The 21,531-nt window shown below is 40.8% G+C and overlaps 1 protein-coding gene across 1 annotated transcript in view; it reads right to left on the minus strand.

The window, feature by feature from the left end:
- Window positions 1-420: 420 nt before the first annotated feature.
- Window positions 421-21,531, minus strand: part of Kdr (kinase insert domain receptor) — a 44,018-nt gene continuing 22,907 nt past the window's right edge. Inside the window, exons 16-30 of the mRNA XM_087187672.1 lie at window positions 20,170-20,276; window positions 19,607-19,742; window positions 19,141-19,245; window positions 17,583-17,696; window positions 16,940-17,028; window positions 15,990-16,143; window positions 14,097-14,194; window positions 11,756-11,878; window positions 11,505-11,616; window positions 11,175-11,274; window positions 10,690-10,795; window positions 9,456-9,607; window positions 4,553-4,652; window positions 3,971-4,056; window positions 421-2,245 (exon numbers count right to left, since the gene is read on the minus strand). Of these exons, the coding sequence (XP_087043798.1) occupies window positions 2,050-2,245; window positions 3,971-4,056; window positions 4,553-4,652; window positions 9,456-9,607; window positions 10,690-10,795; window positions 11,175-11,274; window positions 11,505-11,616; window positions 11,756-11,878; window positions 14,097-14,194; window positions 15,990-16,143; window positions 16,940-17,028; window positions 17,583-17,696; window positions 19,141-19,245; window positions 19,607-19,742; window positions 20,170-20,276 (1,778 nt within the window). The 3' untranslated portion in view covers window positions 421-2,049. The remainder of the gene's footprint in view (window positions 2,246-3,970; window positions 4,057-4,552; window positions 4,653-9,455; window positions 9,608-10,689; window positions 10,796-11,174; window positions 11,275-11,504; window positions 11,617-11,755; window positions 11,879-14,096; window positions 14,195-15,989; window positions 16,144-16,939; window positions 17,029-17,582; window positions 17,697-19,140; window positions 19,246-19,606; window positions 19,743-20,169; window positions 20,277-21,531) is intronic.

The following is a 21,531-nucleotide window of genomic DNA, read 5'->3' on the forward strand; positions in this document are numbered from 1 at the left end:
TATGTTTAAAAAACCCCACAAAAGGTAGGGTCGCTTAGTGGTACCAAGGATTTGTTATGTAATTGTGCTTACTGAATTCAGGCAAAAGCAATCGTTCAAAATGGCAGTGATGGCTGTGATGTTCTGACTAAGTAGAGAGTAAAATATTGGAGACCATACATCTGCCCCTTGCTTCCCTGGTCTATCCTTCATCCAGGCACCTGTCAAAGGACCTCCACCCTGTCAGTTTTTTGGAGGGCTGTTCCAACAGGCATGAGGTTCACTGGAGGACCACAGAATCATGTATCTCTCAGTCATGTGTTAACTATCTCAAAAGTGCTCAGAATATGACAAGAATGTGTTTGTGTGTGAATTATGTGTATAAGGAAAAGGAGGAAGAAGTAATCACATAGTTGTAATGAAAAGAAAGTTGTGATAATATATTTTTTACTCTGAATACCTTTATTGGTTTATAAAGTATATAAGCATTTTATGAAAACATTCTTTATAAGAAGAAATAAGGGAACAAGTAAAAATGAAGATCAACCATAATTATATCTGATTCCTCCTCCTCCATTTTAGTAATGAGGGAACTGATATAGTAATACAATCTTGTTCAAAGATTCCTTCCTTTTTCAACTTTTTAAATAAAATGACATCAACTGCTGAAAGCATTACAACCTTTGTTATGCTACATAATACTGATACAAATTGTGAATAGTACAAAGTTTATTATACATAATATAAGGTTTTAATATATTACATTTGTTCTACATAACAGACTATAAATATATGTGCCATAGCATGTTTTATAGTCATTGTTCCCAGCATCTCACACTATGGTACCAATTGAAAAATACATTTTCTTTTTTGAAAAAAGGAGAAAACCAGGGTAAAAACCAGTAGAAATAGCTTTATATGTTAAAAGTCTAAATAATACAATAGGCGTTGTTATTACTTAGGCTATAAGGTAATTTTTAAACCTGGTTAATATTCAGAAAGTAAACAGACCAAATCATGTTTTCTGGAGTGCAGAAGGCTGAATAACTGCAACACTGACCTGGGTTAGGGGTGAGAGTGGGTTGGTGGTGAGGGGAGGAAGAAAAAGGTATAATCCTTCCTGAAGTTGTGCTACCACAGCATGATACTGCACTACTGCTTTCAGTCTCAGACACATCCCACCAGGACAGATACGTGAGTATTCATCCAGAAGAAACCAGAAGCTCATGTGGACAGTCAGAACTCTGCAACACGACAGGGAGCCTCGGGCTGAATGTCCTTTCTTTGTGGTGTTCTGAATAAAGGACAGCCTGGGAGACAAGGAGCCAGAGCTGCATCATTTCCTTCCTGGGGCTCGGCCAGGAGACATGTAAGGGTCCGGAAGGAACTCTCATTAGGAGTCGGAAACACCCCAAGGAACTCGACTTTAGCCCAATGCAAAGAGCACGCAACCTTCTAAAACCAGAAACAGCGTCTGCAGTCTTTACATTTCCTAACAGGCCACATGCCCACCTCTCCGGAGCCAGCAGCACAATGCATCTGCAGGCTCCGGTGCCCTCTCCAAGCAAGCTTGCGCCTTCCTTTCTATCACTCCAGATCCCACACTTGAGACTTGTTCGCCACCACATCCTCACCAGAGCCTCTTAGGTGGACTCAGCCCTATACCCTCCCATCTGCAACACCTCAAGCACTTACATTGCCCAGTTCACCTTCTTGTCTTACAGAGGTGTCCACTCCCCAGGTATGGCTAGTTCTTTGGGAAAGGAGCCATTTCTTCAATGTCTTTTGTTCTAACCCATGGTGGGACCCACAGGAGGGCACATTATACAGGCTTTCTTAACGAATGAAAAAAGAGTAAGGTTAACACTGGGAGAAGACACAAACACATTCTTGGGTCACAAGCATCTTCTCAGGAAATGCCTGGAGGACTGGCTCCCTGTAGTCTGAGGTTCTTTTTCTGAAATGAAAATCAAATGTGGCTACTTCCTGGTGGTGGAAAGAACAACACTTGAAAATCTGAGCAGCACCTCTCATGTGATTTCCAGGAGTAGGGTGTGTGGGTATCTCCTTTTAAGCAGGAGGAGAGCTTAACACAGTCCCAGAGTCAGGCTGTTGTGTAGCCTCTACCAGCTTTAAAAGTTCTGCCTCCTCACTGGAGTACACAGTGGTGTCTGTGTCATCTGAGTGATACCCCGACTGGTAGCCGCTGGTCTGGTTGGAGCCTTCAGATGCCACGGACTCCCTGCTTTTGCTGGGCTTCATTCCGCTGTGGAAGAAACAGCAACCCAGTGAGTTGGAAAAGAAGACGGTTGTTTGGCTTTTCACCCCAAACCCATTCCCAGCTCCAAGCAGGCTGTAATCTCCCTGGAGACATAGCCCCCTATCTCTCCCAGTTGCTAATCAGCATATCAGGTTTACATAGACAATGTCTATTTTCAGGTACCAGCACAAATTAGTGGTTGCAGATAAGTCCTCTTATTCAGGTCCAAGTCTTTAAAGCCTGGGATGAGATGAAAGGCAGCTCTGCTAACCGAAGCAAAGCATCGACCCACAGAACATTTTTATGGTCTTGCAGATTGACAAGCTTGTATACTGTGATGGGAGCCAACGTCCCCTTTCATGACATTCAAGGAAATTGGGATGTTCTGAGAGTTCACTGTGCCTGCCCAACTGTGTCAATTAGGGGGCTACAAGCAGTGTGGGGTGTAAATACAGCTCTTGAGCAACTTTAAACTTGAATAACTTGAAGTGTATGTGCAATCAAGCCAGGCATGTCAAAAACTGCTTTTTATTCATGAAAACCACATTCCTTGGATGGGTTGAAGACCAGATCACTCAGCAGCAATAGGAGACTGTTTTCAATGGCATAGTAATCACGTCAAAATTAGAAATGCAGGTGGTGTTAGTCTAAAACTTAAAAGATTTACACTTTCTCAGGCCATTCTAAGGTGTCTTTTTGTCTTTGTAGAAGTTTTGCCAAATTATTCATGCTAAAAAACTACAAAAAAGGGATTTTATTAACTCTGTGTTCACATATGGTTTAAAAATTATTTCAAAGAACTAGGAATACAATTTTTTCTTTCAATCTAATCCCTATAAAATTAGTTTAAGTGTCTTAAGCAATGGCATGGTGCCTGACACATAGTAGTTGCTGAATAAATGTTTTTAATCAATCGATGAAACATGTGATTAGCTCCCAATTTCCTATTGGCAATGAAATAATGCAATGGTACTTTTATTGTTATTATTGCACAGGCATCATTCAAAAGCCCATTGGTATTCCCATTTTACATAACAGCTGTATTACATGAAGAGCAAATATCTTTTCTATTCTTATTTAGAATGAATACTCCAGCAAATAAATAGCTACTTTTTTCCCATGATTTTCATAAATATACATTTTTATAAAAAAATTTTTATGTTGAAACTGGGTGTACCTATTGAAAACAACAAATTCCTACTAAGTCATATGAGGGAGAGTATATTCAAAAACAAATTTAATACTTTCCCACGATTAAGTACTTAATAACTCAGGCAATGACATTTCAGTATTTTGACTAAATATTTATTTACATACCATACTTCTTAAGCACAGATGCACCAATTTAATTACCAGTTTGAGAATTCTTCAGATTTCACTAAGATTTTAATCTTATCAACAGCCTTAGGGATCACATCCAATGACCTCTTTGTTATTTGGCCAGTGCCAGATAAACTACTCACCATAGTTAGTATGCTCAGAAACTCACAAGTATTCACACATTTAATCACTGAAATTGACCAAATCCTCTAATTTATTTCAGAATTTTTTTAGACTTCTCACTTTCATTGTTTGATTTGCTTCAATTCTTTATTAGATTGCTAATTCATGGATGCTAATTTCCCCAAGTATCAAAGATACTAAAAGAGCAAACTGTACCTACAATAAAAGTCCCAAGTTGCTTCTAAAAATGCCTGTTGAAAACTTTTTTATAATTTATCTAAATCTTACCTGAAAGATGGAGCTAATTTGGTTCTGTCTTCCAAAGTTTTCAGCTCTTCTGATGCAAGAACCATACCACTGTCCGTCTGGTTGTCCTTTTTAAGAGACAAAGGGATGGCACAGTTGACTGAGTGGAGACACTGACCAGCTATTTAATTAAATTGATTTCTTACCCAACCTATCAAACAATATACTCCAATGTCCTGCTGAGAAAAGTAAAGGGAACATAGCTGGAAATTCTGTATGCTACCAAAGGAAGTGACTACTTCCTAGGAGCAAACCTAGGCCAAGGAGAAAAGGAAATGCACAAAGAAGCTGAGAATGCCTATCTCCACCCCCCTGTGTACAATGAGACCATTTGCCTCATGGTAGTGAAATAGGATGCAAAGCTAGACTATCCTGAACCTTGGATGAGGGCTTTTTTTAATGGTAAAACCAAAGATCCAGTTCCATAATGACCCCACAGCACACACCCTCAAGGACAGCCTTATAATGGGGCACCAAGACTCTTAATTCTTAGGCTAATATTTATCTAGCTTGTATTTCATCCTTGGTATTATATCTAAGACTATTTTTAAAAGATGTACTTACATCTGGGATTACTTTTACTTCTGGTTCTTCCAATGGGATATCTTCAAATGTTTTTACACTCACTGGCCGGCTCTTTCGCTTATTGTTCTGCAGATACTGACTGCAAAAGAGCAAATATTTATATTTGAGTGGTGGTATATTTGGCTGCAGATACCACAAGTGATACCTAAGTTCATTATCTTTCAACCACAAGTTTAATAGCAACTTTCAAAACATCCTCTGGAAAAAGAAAAACAAAACAAAAGTGTGCTAGCACACACTGAAGACTTAATTTCCTGTAAAAGTCCATTTAAAAGTATAATATAACTGAAGAGTATAGAGGAGGCCCTGTCCTTTGAATCATGCTTCTGAGGTCCAGGACTGGAATGAAGACAACAACAGCAGACTGGGTGATCAGCTGCCTTCTCCTTGGCCTCTTGACTGTATGCAAGTTTTCCACTGAGCTCTGGGTGTATCACCAGGTGTCTCACATGTTTCTGGCCATCTCCTAGAAAGACGTTCTGGATAATGCTCACAGATCAACTTGAGTGGAGGAAACACCTATAGGTCTCCCTGAAGACCAACCCAGCAATGACCTGAAGACAGCTTCCTCCTCCCATGTGTAATACAGGTCTAGCATGCAAAAAGGAAGTCAGACTGAGTCTCACAGTCCCCTCTTTTTAGCTCCCAGAGTTTCCTATCTCAGGAAAAGGCAGTAACTTGAGAATCTCAAGATATTTTGTCTATCATTGACTATATAAACTTGAGAAAGCCACGAATAATTCTGTACCTCCACTACTCCATTAAAAAATGTACTGGCAATAGATATTTCTGTCCAGTCCACGGGCTACTGGGAAGATGAAAACATGGCAAATGTGGGGCTTAGGGTTCCTAGGAAGAGTAATGCTCTACTAACCAAAGCTTGTTTTCCTCTTTTGAAGTCCAGAGTGTACATTGTGAAACTTGTCAGACAACACATCAACTCTTTTCTGGAGGATGTTCATTACCTTACATGTGGCTTTGGGTAAGCTTGCGCCATCCTAGCAAAACACTTCTCATCAAAGTGGAGAAAGGGGAGTCCTTTCTACAAGAAGGGTACACAGGGACAGCTAACACACTCTTCACTCTGATTCCATCCTACTCGTTATCACAAGCAGCCATCTGAAACATGTTGCATAGATTCAGGATCAAAGGAGAGGAAGGAAAGCTGAATTTCCTTCCCCTTCTCCTGGAGGCTGGTTCCTTCCCTCATGGAGGAGAAAACTGAGTCTTACCAGTGACATCCTCACTTAGCAAACTCCATAAGAAATAGGACATGATATACAGGAGCAACCAAAGCCCATTTTTTCCTAATTCCAGCCCTTAAAATAGTGGTTGCCAAAAACTACTCTTACTATAGTCAATCATTCATCCCTTCACTCATTCGGGAGCCCTTATTGAGAATTCATGATGTGTCAGATACTGTGCTGAATCTCTTCAAGGATCATCTCAAGGCATCTTACAGGGTATCTCCTCTCCAGTAGTGGGAATTATCACACCAACTTTTCAAATGAAGAAATTGAAGCACAGAAACTTATCCAAAGTCACATAACTATAATGCATGGATCATTATTTTGAAAGCAATGAGGATACACTGAAGCATGGAACTGACAAGTGCAGACAGCTCTTTCAAAAGTTGACTTTGGCTTGAGACAGATAAGACCAAGGTCAGTGAGACCAATGTGGGGGGGGGGGGGGCATTAAACTTATCTAGAAGAAAGCAGGGCAGTGTGACTGGAAAGGGAGTGCCCATGGGGTTTGGAGAAGTGAATAGATTCCAAGGATATCTGGACACAGACCAACCATAGTCAGGGGCTTGGGCACTGATGCAGCTGCCTTAGGACAGCTCCTTGAATTCTACACCCACTAGTTTAAAAAAGGGCATGGACCTTCAGAGTTGATGAAGCATTTTTCACAGATATTGTTGCATCTGCTCCTCGCCATACTATGAAACAAGATTTCTAACTACATTCCATACGGAGATGAGGAAGCCAAGACTCAGGAAGAAAACGGCTAATAAACTGTAGAACTGGAACTCAAACTTAGCTTTGCAAACCCCAAAAGCACAGGCAGGGTCCTTTTTTCTTTTACGCAAACTGACTCCCTTGCAAGAGCATCAAGAAGGAAAACAAAGAAGAGAGGAGCAGCCATTATTGTTCAAGTCCTTAAAGAGCACCAAGTATATCCACAGCACTGTTCTTGTTTCCCTGAGTGCACTGACCTTGTGGGGTGGAGGAAATGTGGGGGATGGAAGAGATCAAAGGTGGGGAAAGGACAGATCCACTTCAAGCAGTCTAATTACAGAGCCAAATCTGGGAACACCTAGCCAGCACGCTTCCCTGGCATCAATCTACAAGGGGCACTTAATTACCACCAGCAATTAACCAAAATGAAGGAAATGCTGTGTGCCAAAGCCTTTCTCTGGAAGAGAACTGCAAAGAAATCTTTGATAAGCTGCTTGGAGTAGGAGGTGAAAAACCCAGAGGAAATAAAAAAGCAATCACAGATGGTCTCCAAACTGCCCTCAAAGAGAGATGAGTCCAACGAATATGTGTTTTCTTGCAGGAAGTGAGCCAGTGTCAACCCACAGGGAAAATCAGAGACAAAGCTAAGTCTAGACCTGAGCATTCCTTCCCCTGCACACTTTGCAGCTTCTTCTCTAAATAAATACAGAACAAATATTTGTAAAATAGTTTAAAGGGGCAACAAATCATGAGGCTGGCTCCCACAGTGATGTCTCCGTCCAGTTCTATTTATGATGTAATGGAGTTGAAATACGGAAGAGGCAAGAGAGAAACACTCAGCTTTTCTATTGGGCTGGGGACCTGACAGAGGATAAAACACATCCCCTGAGAGGTAGACCTGGGGCACTGCATTCTCCCCAGAGAGGCAGATCCACAGTACAGTCCCACAGTGAAGTGTGCAAGGTGCAGATGCCTCTTCTGCCTCTCTTTTAACCCAGCTAATAATAAGGTGTTCATGAATTTTATTTTTATAAAAAAGAAAAAAAAAGTAGGGGGAGTTAGGAAGGGATGCAGACAAAAGATTCCAATTCTTACTTTATTTTACAATTTATGGCTGGCTAAAAGAGAAACGAGATTGGAAAGACCAATTCAAAACTCACAGATAGAAAACAGGAGCCAGGCCTGCACTGAGAGCATGGTGTCACATTTGTCCGTGCTTCTGGGGATAAATGTTACCAGGCCCATTTGAAATCCAGGATCATGTTTGGCACTGCCATTATACAAACACAGCTTCATCTCCTGCTCAGCACCACATGTAAAGCCCCAAGCAAGCCAAGGGGCTGCCAGCTTGGACCATCACTGTGCTTGGAAACAGAAATATGAGGAGTAGAGCTCATGAGTAAATGGTTCTCTGACTGGGGACACAGCAATGAGAGTGCTGCAGGAATAATGATCATGCTAGGAGGCCAGGTGAACTTGAACTAGGAATTTACAAACATGAGGGTGGAACTGTGGTTTCATTTCAAGAATCCTTTTCTCTCTGAGGCCCCGCCTCGGTACTGGAGAAAAGAGCCTGGAGTTAGGCATCAGAGGAATGGGTTTCATCTCAGGGACGTAACTGTGAGCAACTCACTCGGTGCCTCTCCTTTAGTAGGTGCTTTCAACTGCCAGTCACTTAGATATACATAATATTATGTAATTCTTCAAACAGGCATTTTCAGACGGCACCAGTGGTCTTGCCTCACTTCACAGATAAAGCAACTAAGAGAGGTAAGATGATTTGGAACTTGTCATACAATTGCTAAAAGGCAGGCTAGGAAGCTCCACCTAGTTCTATCTGACTCTAATGCCTTAATCTTTACCCACTACACTGTACTGCCCCAGGCAATCCAGCAGAGCCTCACATTCAACATCTACACCCAAAATAGATCAGTCTCTACCTCACCTAACTAGAATTCTCAGAGGGGCAAAAGCTGATAATATATGGAAAAGTTCTTCCAAAATGCCCAAATACTCTTGACAACAAGCTCGCTTGTTGGCATTTAACATTCTAAGCGTGCTTTCTTCTCTTATCCTGCAGTTTTCTGTGGGGCGACTGCCCCATGTCTCCTCAGCCTGCGTGGTTATGTGGCACCCTGGTCAAGGGCCAGACACAGGTCAGAAAGCGCCTCACTCTTTCTTGCAGCCTTAGCACTCTCAGGAGGGCAGGCCAGACCCGCGATGTGGGGGAGGGCACAGCAAGAGGAGGAAAGCAAAGCAAAGAAGCCTCAGGCATAGGAAAGGTGATCTTAATACCATATTGCAGAAAATCAGATCACTCTTTCCTTATGCACAGGTGAGGAAGAGAAAAAGCAAGCTCCCTTTACAGATCAGGACAGCACTGCAGTGCCTGAGTTTCAAATAAGCCCAGATGTCCCATTATGCAAAAAAATGCAGATCAGACTTGGAAGGGGCTCCTGAGACTCGGGGTCCAGTCTAATTCAGGACACAACTCTGTGGCATGCTGCATCCTCACCAGAGAGCTCTGAGTGTGTTTTCATATGTGCATATAACTCTTACTCCATGAATCTCTCCAAAGCCATTTAATTCACATTAATAAAAGGGTACAGGGCCATGCTTTAAATACAGATGTCTTGGTAAAAATTGGCCTGTTTTTCTGGAGATTAACTATGGCATTTCAGCTATTTGCAGCTGCAGGGAGAAGAATTCTTAAAAGAAGAGCTGTGGCAGCAACATGAGCTACAGATGGGAAGCAGGTCACCTATCCAGGCCTCTCAAGGAGCATCACCCTCTATACGCAGGTCAGCGCTCAGGTTAGGTGGAAGTGGGATCTGGTAGCTTTACAAAATGTCTTCCCTTCCACCTTCCCCTCCCTGAGAAGGCCTTGAAGCCCCCATGGGGATGTTGGCCATATATAGTACCTGATTCCTGCTGTGTTGTCATAATGGAATTTGGGGTCGCATACTTCCTCTTCCTCCATACAGGAAACAGGTGAAGTAGGCAGAGAGAGTCCAGAATCCTCTTCCATGCTCAAAGTCTCTGATATTGGAAGAACAATGTAGTCTTTGCCATCCTGAAACAATAAATACCGAGTGCTATTGTTATGGCTTCTGTCCTTCAAGGGCCTTTTTGTAAAAACAAAGACCACAGGGGCTTCTTGACTACGGAATGAGTGCGTTGCTTTCCAACTTGAACATGTCCTCAAGACAATATTAAAAACAGTTTGTCAAAAACAAAAGGGCACTTGAAAGGGACATGTGTATAAAGGCAAATTAGAGAAGTTAAGACAAAGCAAGGTGGGAAAGGAGACCACAGAGAACTGAGCTTCCTGTGAAGACCAAGGAGGCTGTAGTCCCAGAGGAAACAACTAAACACACAGAGCTACGTGGAGCCAAGAAACCATTTCTCCCAAAGCCCTCTCCACAGGAGCCAGGCCCCTCAAAGGGCACAGCATCTGATGTTACCTCTGCATTTCAAGGCAATGGAAGAAATGGATGATAGTCTAAAGAAAAGCAATAAATGATTAAGAAAAAAAGAAGGGCCTTTTGAGGAAAGGTGGCACAATTTAACATTATTTTTCAAGAAAAAAAAGAAAGGATAATTTGATACATTTAAATGTCTGGAAGGTTTACTGATAAAAACAGATTTGACCCATGGTTCCCCAGCTTTGAAAAGAAAAGAAGGAAAAAATTGGTCTCCAGTGTAGTAAGAGATGCTGACTGAGATTAACTTGCTAATGGTAAAGGGTACAACTTCATGTGATGGGAAAATTATCAAGGCCTGAGATTTTACCAAGGAGAGGAAAAACATCGATTTTACATAGTTCAGGTATATTTTTGCCTATAGAATTTATTTTAAAGTTCCTAGAAATTTCTTTCATTATTGATATTCTTTGGATCAACCAGTTTGTTTTTTTTAACTTTAGAAGAGCATTTGAACAAAAAGATAAGCAGTCATGAATAAGAGCTGTCTGCTCCCAGGCTATGAACTAAGATTTCATCTTTAGAAAAGCATTGTTTGCTCAGATCTGGAAGACTTCGGCTCCTTCTTCAGTGGCCAAGAAGACAGCATGGTGGCCAGAAGAGGATTCAAGCAGTAAAAGTCCTTATACCCAGGTACTCTTTGTAGAAGCTTCTCAAATGGAGGTTTACAAACCTGCTGAGCATTAGCCTGTAGAAGATTTCCCAAGTGTTCCACCAACTCAGAAAACGTGGGTCTCTGACTGGGCTCCTCATGCCAGCAATCAAGCATAGTCTGGTACCTAGAGAAGGAAAATACTGATTTCATTAACTGCTTCTATCCTCTTGGATCAGATGCTCAAAATACGCACTTGGGTGGTAAACATTTATAAAGAGCAACCATGAGCTCTGAAGTGAAATAGACACACATAGAGCTCTATACTGGGAAGTTCAAGTATGTGGACATTACCATCTAATAAAAACTAGATGCTTGGTAGAGATAAGCAAGCACTATTGCTTCAAGAAACAATGACTGTGCTTGAAATTACCAAGGAAGGCTTCAACGGAAAAGTAGAACACAAACTAGACCATAAAGGAAGTATCAGTAACAGGAAGCTCTCAAGGCAAGAAGAATTTGTGAGCAAAGACAGAGAAAAGAAGGGTATTTTTAAACAGTCTTACATTTCTGGTGTGGTATAATCAGGGGCCCGCATTCTAGTTCCTTCTTTTAATCGCCTGCAAAATTCTTCATCAATCTTTACCCCAGGATATGGGGAAGCACCTAAAATAAAACAAGGGGCATCATGTGATTTGATTTTCTTTTATAGAAAGCCCTGAGCCAGATTCTTGCACATCCTCATTATCTATATATCTATTTTTTCCTTCTAGATTTTGCAATCCAAAGTTTCCAAGAAATACTACTTTGTGTGGTGAAATACAGGAAGGAAAAGACATATTGGAGGTCATCAACCTGTATCATCCTGCGTGGAGGGACAAAGAGAAGTGACTTACCTAAGGAAAATATTTCCCACAGCAAAACACCAAAAGACCACACATCACTCTGAATTGTGTACACTCTGTCAAAAATTGTTTCTGGGGCCATCCATTTCAAAGGGAGGCGGGCCTAAGAGAGTGGAAGATAATGGATAAGAACCCAAATTAGCAAATATTTAAAGAAAAAAACCCATTTTTTGTTTCCAAACACAGGTCCTGAGTTTGAATTCTGAAATGTAACAGATCACAGATTCATCTTTGAAACTTACATCTCCTTTTCTAACATAATCTGGATCCTTATAGATGTCTCGGGCCAAGCCAAAGTCACAGATTTTGACCACGTTCTTCTCCGACAAGAGGATATTTCGTGCTGCCAGGTCCCTGTGGATACACTACAAACAGAACCATGTGTATATTAGGTTTCAGCACAGCTGATCTCTTCTACATCTGTTGTGACCTAATGCTTCCAAAAAAATTCCACATCAGAGAACCAACTGATTAACAAGGACTGGGTTAGTATCTTTTATAAACACTTCAGGAAAAAAATCTGCAAGTTTCATTGAGTGAGACACACATCTGCTTGTTCCATAAAGAGCCTCAGCCTCCGGAGTTAAATAATTAAGTTATAGTATGATGGTGGAGTCATAAATAGATTTCTGTAGGGCACAATTAAAAATGTGTTTCTGGTCACATCCACACATCCCTTTTACATGATGCCATGTAAGGTTAAAAATGTTTTACTCTAAGATGGTCCCACAATGGATTTATTTTGAATGAAGTTGCGGAAATCAGAAACAAGAGACTCTCATTTGTCTGGAGCTCTTGGTTGGTTTCCCTATTCCATACAGAACTGAAACTGGACTGGTCCCCACAGGCATCTCTAGGTGGAGCTCATCCTTTTAATGAAGTTAGCTTTACCATAAAGGTCTATTATGGCAATGTTGGCCTATCCCAATTCAGGTTCATTCTCTAGTGCCCTGAAAAGTAAAATGGAACTCACCCTGGCTTTAAATATTCTGTCCTTTTCAGTTTCTCAAATTCTTTCTTTCTCTCCCCTAACTTCATCTAACTTCCCACTTCTCAGCAGCTACCATATTTACCAACATAATTTCATCTAAAGTCCCACAGGATAAATTTGTCAGAGAATAAGAATCTTGGAGAACACTAGAAATGAATGGAAGGTTTAGATGAGAATCTTAAGTCAGAGCAGGAGTGATCACAAAAGTTGGGCAGTACTGATCCCACCCACCCCACAACCTGGGTCTCTATATCATTCTCCCCCAGATGAAGCACATTGTCTCACATAATTGAGCAAAACAGGGATTCCAAAAGCAGGTAGTACTTCCTACTTGCCCCACAACCTCAAAGCTACCTTTTTTGGGCCAACAAGCCCAGCAGTATTTGAGAATCACCTGGTAGATGCAAAAGAAGTTAAAGGATTCCCACTCCCCACCCTCCAACTGCAATGCCCATTCTCTTCTTGACTCACTGGTGAGCTCAAAGAGCAAAAGTAATAAATCATAACCTCCCAGAAGGGTGAAAGGCTTCTCTCTTTGGGAGAATCCAGTAAGACCTTATTTCTTTCCTGTCCTCTTAGGAGAGTACACCAGTGTCATCTGGTAGACATATCTAAGATCTTCAGGCTCTGAGTTCTGTGAGAAGCTTTAAACTTCAGGGCAAAAAACTGATTAAGAATTTCAATGTAACTTAGAAAAAAACACTTAACTCTTTCTTTCCCTACTAGGCTGCAGCAAATTCATTTTGTCAAGATAGCCCTTCTCGAACATTTATTTGAATTTTTCCTATTCAATGTAGAGCACTGCATCTAACCCTTTCCAGGGTTGGTGGTGACTTCCACTGACCTCGCCCTGCTCCCCATGGTATTTACAATCTTCAAAATATTTCTAACTTGTCACGTCCCCACCTCAGCCTTTGTTTGGCCTACTTCCTAATTTTAGTTCTTTTAACTGCTCTCATCTGAAGCAGTCCTTCCTGGTTTCTAATTATACTATTAACAAATATTTTTGATGGATGTTTATGAATGTTAAATAAATTCAAAATAGACCCTGACACCAGGATATCTGCAAGACCTAGTTCTTCAGTTCTTGTAGGTTATTGCTCAAATGTCTCATTCTTAATAAAGCTTTCCTTGTCTACTTTGTTTAAAACTGAAGTACACACACATAGAAGGAAATGCACACACAAAAATGTCCCTCCTCTACATGCTATAAGCCTTTCCTTACTTTTCCGCACTACATATACCCCTGTGTAGCCTACTATGTATGTTACTTCTTTATACTGTTTATTTACTGTTTTATCCACTAGAATATAAACTCCACGAAGGTGAAGACTTTTGTTTATTGGTTTACCACAACTGTGCTTAAAGGTCTGCCTGGCACTTAGCAGATGCTCAGTAAGTATTCATCATTTGAATGAATTACATGAAATTCCTTCATCGGCAGAAACAGAGCCTCTCCAGTGGACCTCTTTATAGTCTTCCAAGTGATGAATAAATTTCCATCCCATACAAACACTTGTGACTGGCTCTGGACATCTTGTTTCCAAGCCTGTGATCTGAAGAGCTTCCTTTCCCCCTTTGACCTGTCTTACCTTACGTGATGCCAAGAACTCCATGCCCTTAGCCACTTGGAAGCTGTAGCAGATGAGATGTTCCAAGGTCAGAAAGTCCTTGTACAGCTCTTCAGAAGCTAGAAGAGGCAAGAGGACACAATTGAGTATTCCCACCCGTCAATACTCTCTAAGTTCGCTACAGTAATCTTTTTCAAGACTTGGGAAGAGATTTTCAGAAAATAGAAGCAGAGAGAAAATGCCTGTCTTCTGTCAATTTGCTGGGTCCCAGTATTATCAGCCTTTGTCATATCACTAAGGGAAAAAACTGTTTTTTCCATTTTAGTCAAATTGAACCAGTAAATCCAGAGGACAGAATAGAGGTAAAACTGGCATAGATACAGGAAGACAAAGGACTTTTTCAAATTTGCCGTTTTAAACTGTTATGGGGTTTTTTCATGTACCCAGAGGGATAAACAATAGTTTCATATCAAGAAGTCTAAAAATAAACAACAATATTCAGGGTCATCAAATCTCTTCTCTCCAGGCTTTGTCCTGGGACAAAGACCAAAGGTTAAACTACACTCTACAACAGATAACTAAAAATACCAGAAATAGATTTACTTCTCTTGCTTTCATGTTACAAAGTGCTATAAACACATTAAATTTGGCCTGCACCAAGGATGCATTTTCCTCCAAGGATATAAATGAGAGGTAACAGGAACATGAGAGAAAGATGAATTTAGGTAAATTGGTAGTATTTATTTCAGTGCAATTGGTAGAAATAAACATGAAGACATTAATGGGTGTTTCAAAATGATCTCCTAACTATGGTCAGATAAGATAAGACTCATGGCTTCTTTCCTGGACACAAATAACACAGTAAACACAAACTTAGTTATAATAACTTTTTTCTCAATGACTTGTTATGTACTTAGGGCTAAAGGGCTCTTCAGATGCAATTAGTGAGATCCCTGCATTTCCCAAATGAAGAAATTAAGGCAAAATTTCAGACCAATGTTCTTTCTACTCCAACATATTACCTCAGTCTCTTGGGTCTCCAGCTCACTGACCACCATTTTGGAGAGAAAAGGAGAGGGGCAGAGATGGCTCCACTCAATAGTGGGCCCCATTAGATGAGGCTGAGACAACCTCGCCAGGCCTCATGCTGCCTACTTAGCTTCTAAGAGAACAATGTTAGACTTAAGTTCTATCTATAGCCTTGTGTCAAGGGAAAAAAAAGTGCATTTCTTCTCACACCTTAAGAGGAGCCAGAAGTCAGGAAGCCCATTACCATCCAAGAGGAAGTCTCTGCTCCTTCTGAGGAGAGCAGATACAGTGTATCCTGGAACTAATTGAAGACCTAGAGGTTAGGCTGAAGCCATAAAGAGCACTAAAATATCACTGGGAACACATGAAAAAAAGCCAAGTCTATTTACCAAGCCTCCACCATATGCCACTTGGGGTAGAGTAGAAACAACAGACAGCTACTAAACTGCCTTGGAGAAGGCTGGGTATGTTGAACTGAAAGATTTCTGTGGTACTGGTGAAGTGGCTGAGCCATTTAAGGCATACAGAGGCTAACTGAGTACCAGAGAGCCTCCTTTCCCATTCCAAAACGTAGCGCTGAGCCTCTCCTGCTAGTGAATGTTGATGCAGTACTTTGAGGATATTGGTTAGATTGTTAGCAACTGCTTAGCCCACTTGGGCTACCAGATTTCTTGGGATAGTTCTCCTTTGCCTCACAATATAGCCCACTGTTTGTTTAGGGCTTGAACATTTCATTTCTGGAAAGACTGAAAAGAAGCTGCCAAGTACTTCACAGCTCCTTCAAATATAAAATTTTTCCCATGACCAAATTATTTGCAACACCCTGTGACCTTGTCTATTCTTATATGAGCATGCACTGGGCATGGAGGTAGCAACAGCAGGTACCTTCTTCTTCCTCCACATCACTGAGGGACTTCTCTTCAACAAACCCAGAGCTGGCTGAGCTCTGGCTACTGGTGATACTGTCCAAACGGCGTTTCAGATCCACAGAGATTTCTCCAACATAGTCTTTCCCTTGACGGAACCGTGCCCCTTTGGTCTATAAAGAAGTAAACGAGCAAATTCCTTGAGTACAAAATGGGTCTCTACAAGATAGCAAATTGTACAAGCCATTGAAACTATTAAAAAGCAAACAAAAATGACATGAAATTCAGGGTTATGCAGTTTCTAGGTTGAAATCTGGGGCAAGTATTGTACACATAGGGTTTCTTCCATAAAGCCAAGCTCCTTGGTTAGCTGAGATAAATCTCACTTTAAGTTGTACTCAGAAGACACATCACAAACTTTAGCACACCCTTTGATTTTCTTTTGCTGTTGTTGTTTGTGGTACTGGAGACTAAACCCAAGGAGCATGGAGCTACATACTCAGCCTTTATTTATATTTTTATTTTAGGACAGGGTCTTATTAAGTTGCCCAGGCTGGGCTTCACCTTGTGATCCTCCTCCCTCAGCCTCCCAAGTACCTGAGATTACAAGGCATGCACTACCATGCTGGCTCACTGTGCCCTTTATGGAGGAATATACCTTACACAGAGCCAGATGTGGCTAAGGGAAAGAAAGCATAATCCAGAACTGTTCTTTCCTCTGCCCTTCCTTTCCCTTCATCATATCTACCTTCTCCCCATCTATAATGGACTAGGGGATTGAAGCTGCAAAATTAAACCAAGAGAAGCACATGTTCCCCAGAAGGTAATAGCGGAAGTTACAACTATCCAGAGGTAATGTGAGAAGATTTCTCACATGCTCCTCACAGAATTTCAACTAAAAAGCCAACCTGTACCACTATGAGTTTTCCTCCATTTTATAAGATGAAGCTGAGCTAGGAAACCACATACCTTGTAGGGGACAAATTCATTTCTCTTGCCCCGTAGATAAGTTGATAGGTTCCCAAATTTGCAGAATTCCACAATCACCATGAGAGGCCCTTCAGGCAGATTGTATGTCAAGAAAAGAAAATTTGTTCTCACTAAGTGCTTAATATATTGACAAACCCAAAATACCTGGCAAGAAGGTTACATACAACCTTTCCTTAGCATAGATTGTACAAGTCAACTGCTTCCAATTCCGCTATCTTATAGTTTTTCTTTTTCCAAAAGGCAATACCACCATGACATTATACTAAATTTGAGAAACTCTATCCATTTATTTGCTTTTCAATGCAATCACCAGACATGACTGCATTAAGGGGAGGTGACAGAGATAGGAACTACTCTTAAGGTCTTTTGTTTTCAAGTCTTTGGGGGACGTTTATTTTTCTAATCTGAATACATAGTGATGTCACATCCCTTAATTCAGAGGAACCGTTAGAATAATTTGATTGTAGTGCCCATTAAATTTCCATGAAATATCTATCTAGGAATCTGCGTAATGTTCCCAGTTAAGGAAATCAAGGCAGTAGGAATTACATTGTTTCTTTCAAATACTAACAGAGCAGCAAGTGTCAAAATCAGGCCACCAGAACTATCTACAGTGACTCACCTCCTGGCTTGGTACAGGCACCTAGAAGGTTGACCACATTGAGATGGTGGCCAATATGAATGAGGATCTTGAGTTCAGACATGAGAGCTCGGTGTTCACTGTGTGTTGCTCCTTCTACAAATTCAGGATAAAGAGGAAGATCATAAATGTGGCCCTTACCTTAGCATTATTGATAACCTTCTCTCCATTACATATAACTGTGCAACTTAGCATATCAGAGGTAATTCAACTATAGCTTAATCTACATCCAGGTGCATTTTCTGAAAAAGCAAGTTTGAATTTTACTTTCTAATTAAAAAATCAAATTTTTAATTAAACCCAAAAATGTTTGATATTTATAGGAACCCTCTGTGAAGTCTTCTGCAAAGTAGAGAATATAACTGCAATGGAATCATGCCCAGATTCTCTTCTTGTACAAAACTGTATTTTTGTGTTTCAGGGTATATACTATGTTCTTTAGAATCTGATCCTCCAAGTGCTTCCTCTGAAGGAAGAGGTGCCATGTTTTCCATATTCTCATATGTATACTGATGTTTCAACTGGTCTGTGCCAAGAAGGCAACTTCACAAGGACCAGCTGGTAGAGCCAGGTGAAGCACGACACTGGCAGGGCTAAGACTGTGCCTTACACCTCATATGCACGTCTCTCTAATTCACAGGCATGTCACACACCTCAGGGCCTGATGGGCCACCTCAAAATTACATACTCCCAGGCCTCTAGAGAAAAAGGCAAAAGGAGAGGGAATGCTTTGAAATGCATTGGCAAAGGGTCAGCTGCAGAAGGATCAGCAGCACTGTCTTCACCAATGAAAACACATCATAACAAGGGTAAAAAGCTATATACGCATCACCTCCCCAAATCAAAATGCCTAGACCAAAATTCATTATCGTTAGTATTAATAAGTATTAATAATCATTTATAAAGCTTCTAATTTTTTTTTTTTTTTTTTTTGGTACCGAGGATCAAACTCGAGTCCTTGCGCTTGCACAACAGGCAGCGAAACCACTGAACTAAATCCCTGGCCCGAAGCTTCTAATTTTTAAAGAATAACCTATAGTCTTTTTTTCTTACCATAACCATTAATGTTTTTGTTTTGCAAGTTAAATTTTATAGATAAAATTATTTTACATATTCTAATTCTAAGAGAACAAACTATTTTTGCAATCTACTTACATCAAATTCCTTTCTATGTTTCTAGAGGTTTACCTAACACCCTAATATATTAAGAAGCAATTTTAATATAGCTAGATTCTTTTTCCCCTATGACCAGGACTACTAAATACAATTATGCAAGCTGAGATCAGCCCAAGGGCTTACATGCAAGGTAGGTGAAATCCTTCCTCAACTCTGCTTGCCAGGCCATGCCCAAGGTCAGGCACATTGGCATGAGGCTATAAAGGAACAGGCTTTTTCCAATTCGAACAAAAGAATCACATAGGCTGGCTGCACGCTTGCCTAGCTGGCCCACCTAAGCACAGAGCTACTGATTAAGCTTTGCTTCACGTTAAATGCTTGTGGGCAGGGCAGGGAGAGAATGACAAAATAATTTTGCTTTTACCTTTCAACATTTTGACAGCCACTGTCTTGCAAGTTGCTGTCTTGTCAATTCCAAAAGCATCTGCCTCAATCACTTGGCCAAAGGCACCACGGCCAAGAGGTTTACCTAGAATCACAACAGATCAACAAAATGGACTTGGATTATTACATCATCAAAGTGACAGGCAAAGATTCCAACTAGATAAGGTGACCACCCTCCCAATTTAACGTGGAAAATTCAGATTACTTCTTTGTCCTACCTTAATTATTACATGAATATCACTTTATTCTTCAAATGTCCTATTTTGGATGATTATACAGGGAACCTACTTCTAAGAGGTTAAATGGATGATGACCCAAATTTAAGAGATAGAATTAATATTTCTGAGACAAAGTACAACATCTGAATAGACTAGATCTGTCATCATCCTAAGAGGGGAGATGACATGGTAAACCCAACATTACATTAACATCAACTGAGAATGCACCTAGTTTCAGCCGGTCTCTGGGGAATTCCCATTTGTTGGCATCATAAGGCAAGCGTTCACAGTGTTCATCCAGGGGCAGTTCATCGGAATCCATGACAATGGACAAGTAGCCTGTCTTCAGTTCTCCTTCACTGGCCTGGAAAGCATCAATCCTCCCAGTCACATAAGCTCTGTTGTTTGGCTGTTGTTCTGTGTACTTATTGTTGTTATTTAATAGGGGCCTCATTCTGACATCTCATTTTCCAATAAAACTCATGGAGCTTGAGAGTAGTCCTATTATATTTGTGCCTGCAGTGTCCCCTTGCCCCTCAAATGAATGCAAAATTAAGTTTTAAAATCTTAATTACATTAGACAGTCCAAACCCTTTCCTCTCTAGTGATTTCTACCAATTAATGCCCCATGATCCAGCCAAAGAAAATGAGCTAGAATGTTATTGTATTAAAATAAAAATGTGCCCAGTGAGCCAATAACAATGGAAAGAAACAACTCAAAGAACCCCAGTCAGCTTTCATCAATCATGAAAACCAACATGCAAGGAACTGAAGGGGAATTATCTTGTTACCCGCTTAACGGTCCGTAGAATGATGACAAGAAGTAGCCAGAAGAACATGGCAATCACCGCAGTGCCTACTAGAATAATGACTTCCAAGCTGGTCTTTGCCTGGGCACCTGGAAGACACAACTGAATGAGCATCAATGCTAGAAACTCATAGCCTTTGCTATAAGATGACAAGGTGCAGCACTGAAAGGCAAGATCTCAAGCTTACCCACTTTGAAGCATCCTACAGAGCAGTAGCCATGACCCCTAAGTTGGATGGAGTGTGTAGCTGTTCTTTTCTTTTTTTGGTACCGGGGATCAAACTCAGGTCTTTGTTCTTGCAAGGCAGGCAGTGGAACCACTGAGCTAAATCCCCGGCCCTGTGTAGCTATTCTTAATGGAAATGTAAAGCTTCCAAAATATTGATTGTGAAAATTTCCAGCAATAGCATGCGAAAGTAATTAAGAATAGAAGTATAAATGCCTTAAACGATACACATATAAGTGTTTGGAGAAAGAGTACTTTTTGATGGAAAGAAAACAGATGATGTTCTGCAGAGAAAAAAAAGATTTTATCCCAGTAATAAGTGTTTTGTGATCTGTGTGGAGTTTGAAAAGGATCATTTAAGAAAGCACATGGGAAAATAAAGTCTTTTGACCAGAGACTGACTAGCAACCACATGCCTACTATGCATATTACTTTAAATATGTTATCTCACTTAATCTCAACAACCTTCAGTTTTCAGACCAAGAATTACAAGATCAGAGAGGTAGTTGGTAGGCCAGTCAAGAGTGAAATAAGTTCTGTACTATTTGGGTTGAGCATTATACTCCCCAGCCCCTGTGTGGCAAGTGCCTGCGTAAGGAAAAGAGAGAACCAAGCTGAGCATGTCATGCCTGGCCTAGTAACAGAAGTTCGAAACCACTCATGAAAGCAAAGAGAAAAGGAAAAGCTCAAGGTGGGCAGGAAAAGCTGGTGATGCTCAGGGGTCCAAAGGACAGCTCCAAGTGGGAAAAATTAAATGCAGAAAGGGGCTTGCAACTAGGAGGGATGAGCACAGAGGTGATAAGCAAACAATTACCACTTGGGGTCTCCCATCAGAAGAGTACAGTGGGAATCAAACCCAGCCACAGGCTGTGAGAATGGCCCACTGTGGCCTCAAGAAAGCAGAAGACAAGTGATTAATAAGTAGGCAAAATAAGTGATGACAGTTGGGAGACATGTCCTGAGTGTGTCAGGAAGTAGATTTAATTTTCCCCATGGTCCAAGGGAACTAATTATTTATACATAGAAACTAAAAAGTCCACAAAGACAGCAGAAAAGTCAAAGAGTCAATTGTCTATGTAAGTTTGTGCATTAGATTTCCCATATAAGATTTCGGGACCT

Source organism: Heterocephalus glaber, unplaced genomic scaffold (genome assembly GCF_053883595.1).
Source record: "Heterocephalus glaber isolate CG9 unplaced genomic scaffold, H.glaber_assembly_v1.0 deba00001509, whole genome shotgun sequence".
Lineage (NCBI taxonomy): Eukaryota > Metazoa > Chordata > Mammalia > Rodentia > Bathyergidae > Heterocephalus > Heterocephalus glaber.